This window comes from Aedes albopictus, chromosome 1 (assembly GCF_035046485.1).
Source record: "Aedes albopictus strain Foshan chromosome 1, AalbF5, whole genome shotgun sequence".
Taxonomy (NCBI): Eukaryota; Metazoa; Arthropoda; class Insecta; order Diptera; family Culicidae; genus Aedes; species Aedes albopictus.
In genome coordinates this window covers 93,471,939-93,478,667 of record NC_085136.1, presented here as the reverse complement: position 1 = coordinate 93,478,667, position 6,729 = coordinate 93,471,939, and the positions used below count along the sequence as shown (strand labels likewise).

The 6,729-nt window shown below is 43.3% G+C and overlaps 1 protein-coding gene across 3 annotated transcripts; it reads left to right on the top strand.

Moving 5' to 3' along the window:
• The first annotated feature begins 5,623 nt into the window (after positions 1 to 5,623).
• On the top strand, positions 5,624 to 6,477 carry LOC134285301 (uncharacterized). 3 transcript variants are annotated; one of them, XM_062845857.1, is made up of 3 exons: positions 5,624 to 5,764; positions 5,841 to 6,220; positions 6,286 to 6,477. In XM_062845857.1, exons 1-3 carry the CDS (start codon positions 5,657 to 5,659, stop codon positions 6,404 to 6,406), a joined length of 609 nt encoding a protein of 202 aa, XP_062701841.1. In that variant the 5' UTR covers positions 5,624 to 5,656; the 3' UTR covers positions 6,407 to 6,477. The 3 variants fall into 3 exon arrangements, with proteins under 3 accessions (XP_062701841.1, XP_062701853.1, XP_062701846.1); XM_062845869.1 differs by having other exon boundaries at positions 5,841 to 6,224; XM_062845862.1 differs by having other exon boundaries at positions 5,841 to 6,214; positions 6,286 to 6,476.
• The last annotated feature ends 252 nt before the right edge of the window (positions 6,478 to 6,729 follow it).

The window sequence follows — 6,729 nt, the reverse complement described above, 5'->3', positions numbered from 1 at the left end:
GGAAGTCATTCCCGAAATAATCCGGAAGGAGCCACTGGAGGAGTCACGGAAAAAGTACTTGGAGGAACGCCACAAGATGTTCCTTGGAGGAATCCTGGAAGGATTTTCTGATTGAATCTTAGGAAAATTTCCAGAACAAATCCCAGAAGAAACTCCTGAAGGAACCTCGCATGGTATTCCTGGAAGAGTCCTGCTGGAATCCTGGAATGAATCCCTGAATGAATTTTGGAAGTAGTTCCACAAAGAACTCCCTAAGTAATCCCGGAATGGACTTCTTGTGGTGGCCCGGATGAAATACCGGGTGAAATTGGGCGATTCTTCGAAGAAACCTTCAGAAGGAACTATGGAAGGAATTCATAGAAGAACACATGGCGGAATCCTAAAAGGAACTTCTGAAGGATTTCTAATAAAATCTCCGAAGAATCTCATAAAGAACTCCCTTGAAACGCTGAAAAAACCTCCTGGAAGAGTCTTCTAAGAAATTTGGGGTGCAGCCTTGAAGGAACTCCTGAAAAAGATCCCAGAAGCAGCTCCGGGGGACATTTCCCCGCATGCGAACCCCACATTATGAATTTAGTTAAGTCCGAATCGTAAACAACAAGACCACGGAATATAAAAGACTTAGACAAATTTACGTTAGAAACCTCCACATGCCATATCTTGACTTGATGAAAACAGTCGGTCACATTTCAACACAAACTGGGTAAGCATGATGTCAACTGATGTAAATTTTGAATTTTCACCAACAAAATGGCTTTGCTCTGGATGAATCCTAAAGGAAATCCGAGTAAAATCCTTGACGATGCTCAAAAAACATACAACACGTATTGATCTTACAAACGATACGTGTTGTGTCTGTTTTCGTGTCACGTCTAGTGAGTGTAGATAAAGCTATTACGCAAGAGCACAAACCCAAGACATTCCCGAATGAATCTCGGAATTAACTCCTTAAGCAATCTAGGAAGAACTACCATGGAAGAAATCCCGGATTATCTCAGAAGAAAATTCTAGAGGAATACCAGAGCAATCGATTGGAGGATCTCGTAAATAAACTCCATGAAAACCTAAGAAGGAAGTCTTGGAAAAATCTCGAAAGTCGTTAACAGAGAAATCACGGAAGAAGTTCCAGGAAAAATCAATGAAAGACTTTATGGGGAAATTCAGGAGACATTTTGAATCCCAGAGGGAGTTCCTGGGTGGCTTTCAGAAGGAATACCTCGATAAAGGAACTGAAGGAAATACTACGCGAATCAAAGGCAGAATTCCCGGAGAAATTTCAGGAGCAACTCCTGGTTAATCTCAGAAGAAAATGAAACTCCTGAAGGAATTCCCGAAGAAACTGGTAAAGAAAGTTCTGAAGTAGTATTAGATACAGCACCTGGAGGAATTCCAGAAGAAGGAATCTTCAAAATAAGGAATTTCTTCTTGAGGAATCTCAGAAAGAACTCCCTGAGGAAGTCAGGAAGGAACTCCTGAAGGAATCCAAGAAGAAGCTCCAGGTAAATCCTAAAAGAACATTCTGAGGAATCCCAGAAGAAACTCCAGAAATAATCCGTGAAGGAACTTCAACTTCTATTGAAATTTTGAGAATCTCAAAAGCAGTAAGCCCTGAAGGAAATTCTTGGGGAATCTCAGCAAAAACACCTGAAATATTCCCAGAAGGAAAACCTTAGGTTCTGTAGGAAGAAATCTCGGAGGAATTATAAGATGGAGGAATCTCTGAAGGAATTCGCAAGAATCCGCGAAGGATTTCCTAGATGAATCGTACAAAGTATTCCTGAAGAAATCTCAGAAAAAACTAGTGGAGGAGTTTTGGATCAAATTCCTAGGAAACGCCTCGATGGAATTTTGGAAGAAAAACCTGGATGAAACCTGGGATTCCTTAGCATTTCCCCAGAAGTAGATTTTGAGATAACTTAAACGTCTCTTTCAAGGGTTTTATGAGTTTCCTAGGGCCCATATAGCCGAGGCGGTAAACGCACGGGTATTCAGCATGACCGTGCTGAGAGTGACGGGTTCGATTCCCGGTCGGTCCAGGATCTTTTCGTAAAGGAAATTTCCTTGACTTCCTTGGGCATAGAAGTATCTTCGTGCCTGCTACACGATATACGCGTGCAAAATGGTCATTGGCAGAGGAAGCTCTCAGTTAATAACTGTGGAAGTGCTCATAGAACACTAAGCTGAGAAGCAGGCTTTGTCCCAATGAGGACGTTACGCCAAGAAGAGAGAGAGAGAGAACGAGTTTCCTCTTGCAGTTTCTTCTGGAATTCCTCCAGCAGTTCTTCCGAAGATTTTAAAGGAGTTTCATCTGAGATTCCTTTCTTCAATGATTCCTCCAATAGCTCTTCCTGGTTCTGTTAAGATTTCTTCAGGGATTCCTCCAGGATTTTTTCCGAGATTGATCGAGAGTTCCATCTGGAAATACTAAATTAAAAATTTTCCACATTGCTCTATAAATTCCTACTGAGATTCCTGAAGAAGTTGTTCTTCCTTTTTTAGAGTTTTCTTGCGGAGCTTCATCTGGGATTTCTATAGAAGCTCCTATTCCAAGAGTTCCTCACGGGGAGGCATACCTGGAGGTTTCCCGGTATTCGAGTAGGAATCCTGAAATTCCGAGGCAATCTCAGAAGGAGCTCCTGTAGAAAGGTTGGAAGTTCCAGGAGGCATCCCGGAACGAGTTCTTAGAGGTATCTCATTATGGATTCCTTGAGGAATCCGGGAAGGAATTCCTTTTGGAATCCTGGAACTCAGAATAATCTCTGAAGGAATTCTTGCACAAAAAATCGGAAGGAATCTTTGGGGAAACTACTGAAGGAGTTTCTGGAGAAATCCTGGATGAAATCTCTTAAGGAATATGTAGAAACTTCAAGGAAAATTCCAGTGAGAGCTTCTTCCAAACCCCAAGAACAATTCCTGTAGGAATCTTGGAACAAATTTCGGGAGGGATCCCTGATTTTCTGGAGAAATCCAAATCACAGAAAAAAAATAATCCTGGAGGAATCTCAGAAACAACTCCTAGAGGAATCCCAGATGAAGCCTTTTCAGGGATTTCAGGAGAAACTCTTGGAACAATCGCAGAGGACACTTTTAAAGAATCCAAAATACACATCTCAAAGTTTATTATAAAAAAATCTCTAAGAAATCCTGGAAGAAATTGCTGGAGAAAATTGAGGTGGTGGGGTGAAGTTCGGCCTCATCCGGAACGGGTTTTTGCCTCACTCCTTCGATGGGTGTGGAATTATAGGGATTTTTTCCACACGCCAGAGCTTCCACCAAGGACCCTTCCGAGTCATTTTCTCGAGAGGTTCTTTCGACCGGGAAAGGACCATACTCCGTGAGGAAGATGTGGAACAGCACTTGCATCAGGTTCATGTTGGACAGAAACGGTCACGAAGGGGTCCTGCAAAACAGGATCAATAGGAGGACCGTCAGGAACATGTCGGCCACACGTTTTTTGTCCCAGTGGAGACGTCATGCAAATAAGAGGAAGAAGTTAGTCTCTTGTTAAGCAATAAAACATTTAACTGGCAATTTGAGAAAAAAAAACTTGATCAAACTTGTTTGAATATCATCTATCTTCTACTTCATTCTTTCTGGTCCCAGGGGGTCTCAGGAACGGTTCAGAGGGTTCCAGGGGTATTCAGAGCGTACCAAAAGGCTCATGGGCGATTGAGCGCGTCTTAGAAAGTTCTGAAGGGCTTCATAGGATTTCAGAGCCTTTCAGGAGGCCTCAGAAGGTCTCAGGAAAGTTCCAGCAGGAATCAAAGGCAGTTCATGAGGTCCCGGGGATTTCATGGAGTACCTAGAGGACTCATCACTCAACAGCGTACCAAGTGTTATTAGAAGGCTCCAATGTGGTTCCAGGTAGTTTCATTGAGTTTCCAGGAGTGTTAAGAGGGTTTCAGAAGTGCTTCAGAGAGTTTTAGAGGGATCCCAGGGAGTTCCAGGAGCGATTCAGAGGGGTCTCAGAGGCGTTTCAAGAAGGTATTTCAAGAGGTTTCAGAAACGGCCCTGCAGCTCCCTGAACCGCTCTGAAACGCCTTTTTTTCTAAAACATAGAGGGAGATAATCTGCTCCACAGACACCAGAACAGGGAGATCCGGATGTGGGGTTAAGGCTGTCTTCTACAACAAAAGTAAAAGCCAGGACTACTCTCTCCTCGACCTACTAACCACATTCCCATGGTCGTGAAACCCTACGTCTCTCCGTAACCAACAAGAAGGCATTGCTTCAGTGAGGGGCTAGAGCACATCGCACCTTCAAGGTTAGTTGCGTAACCTGCAGCAACGAACTTCGAAGACTCGCTTTGGGGAGTACACCAAGTGGTCATCGCCTCTCCCTTTGTCCTCGGAAGGCAGAGCAGGGTCAATACCACGCACTGCAAGTATCAAGAACTGATACGAACCGGGGGGTTCGTCAGGCCCCTGGACTATAATCCCTGCTCTTCCAGTCTGACTAAACACTTTAGTACTCTACTAAACATCACATACAAACTCGTGGTAGTTGGATTTGGATATATACCAGTACGTCTGCCAAAATTCATCCGGATGTCGAAGTGTTTGGGAAGTGGCTTTTCGACAAAGGTTAATTTTGGTGCGTGATCTATGACGCAAATTCAAACAAAAACTCAAACTTTTATAGTAACCAAGTAATATCAGGAATAATGGTCCACTGCACGAATCTATGCTGGCCTGCTTACTCTCACAGAAAATCTGACGTTTGAGCGGTGTCGGCACCTCCCAAACGTCAAATTTTCTGTGAGAGTAAGCAGGCCAGCATAAATTCGTGCAGTGGACCATAGGGCATTATTTATTACGTCCACGGTCTACAGAAGGTGATATATTCCCGAAATCTGACAGTTTTTTGATGACGTAATTCAAATCGTTCATAGGCGATCTAGTACTCCACACCAATTTGATCAAAGTAAAAGACGATAAGAACGTAGGCACATGTTTACTCCCAAAATAGATGTTTACATAGGTTACTAGCCTGCCTTGTGATCTTTATGCCGTGCTCACGTAATTTTGGCAGATGTAACATGAGCATGAAAAGGGCGGCAACAAGATCGATAAAGTCTAGTCGCTTGGAACATTGTGCCATTGTGCCAAGAGGTGCCAAGCACACCGTCTTATACGCTGTGTGGCACACCGAGGCACTCTGAGGCACAATTTTGACACTTGAGTTTGGGTGAAAAAACTAGGCAACCATGTGCATTTGACCTGCAAAATGAAAACAAACAGTTGGTTGTCTTGGTAGTTGCCAAGCAAAATCAGAATCATCTAGCAGTGGCACTTCGGGGCACACTGAGGCACAATTCAATACCCGGTGGCACACTGAAAATAATTGGCGCAAGTAAAGATGTGCTCAGCGACTCCCCCTTGGATAAAGTAGAATATATGATCCGTCTTTTTCGTGCATGTGTGTGGTCTGTCAAAACGACCTAAGAATTGTCAATTGGTGTAATGAAGAATTATGCTAATTTCAACAGAAACAAAAAGTTTACCAATGCGTGTGTTCACTCGTTTAACTTTTGAGCCGTGTTATGTCAAACATGACATTGCTCAACCGTCAACAAGTTACACTGTAAGCAGCCCCAACGCAGTAGCCATTTCCTAATATTGACAGGCATTACTGTTTTTGTCAACGGGAAAACCAAATGGATTTCAGTGAACCTGAAGTAATTTCCTGTGCGATGAAAGGTGATCTGGATCTTGTAGTGCTGCATCAGAACCTGTCGTTGCCAGCAACAGGCCAATCGTTTTCGGTAAATTATATTCCATAGAATCTCCTTCCTAACTAAATATCCTCTACAAAAAATTACAATCCTCGTTTCCTTAAAGCTTAGATCGTCCGTGGAACAGCTGAATTTCAAAGATGACTGTCGAATGCAAGACGACTCTCTCCTGGGATGTTCCCTTTCATCCATCGAGGTCAGTCAGGAAAGCATAAGTGATCGGCAAACTTGTTGGTGCCGGCAGAAATTCACCGACACGAAAAGGATTCAGCAGCTGGAGCATGAGAATACCAAACTGCGATCGCTACTGGAGCAACTGCTGACGGAATCGAAACACCAAATGGAAGAGATGAATCGGCACCAGATAGAAATCGAATGCCTTCGAGAACAGCGAGCGATGTTGTTGGAAGGACCGCTGCACAAATTTCCCAACGGCCATAGACTCAAAGACTGTTTCGGCGAGGAGTTGGAAACGATTGGGTTAGAGTCGGTGATTTTGCGTTTACATTGGCTTTTATGAGAAGCTTATCTGTAACTATTTTCTATTCCAGGGAACATGAACCGCTGCGAATGTTTATAGTGAACGGGAAATTCAGGTTCGAAGAAATGCGAAAGTGGAAGCGGTATGGCGAAAAGGATCGGAAATCGTCCGTCCGAAGGTATCATATGTGATGTTTTCGAATTGGTATGGAAATTTCGTAAGTAATAAAAATTAACAATGCATCAAACCTTCTTTTATGAAGGTTTGTAAGAATCATCAGTTTATGCAATTTTTAATTCATCGTCTAATGTCTAAACCATTCAATGTTCTTTGAGAATCTGTCACTCAAATTCCTCCACCCCATATCTTCATCCGGTCAACTTTAATTCCAAACTTCCGTTTTGGCAATGCGTCACCAACGATCGTCAACCGGCTCAGCATTGACCCCAACCTTACCGGTCTGTCAACAGACCCTCACACTCGCAGCAATTGGGCGCCTCTCGTGCCTACGCCC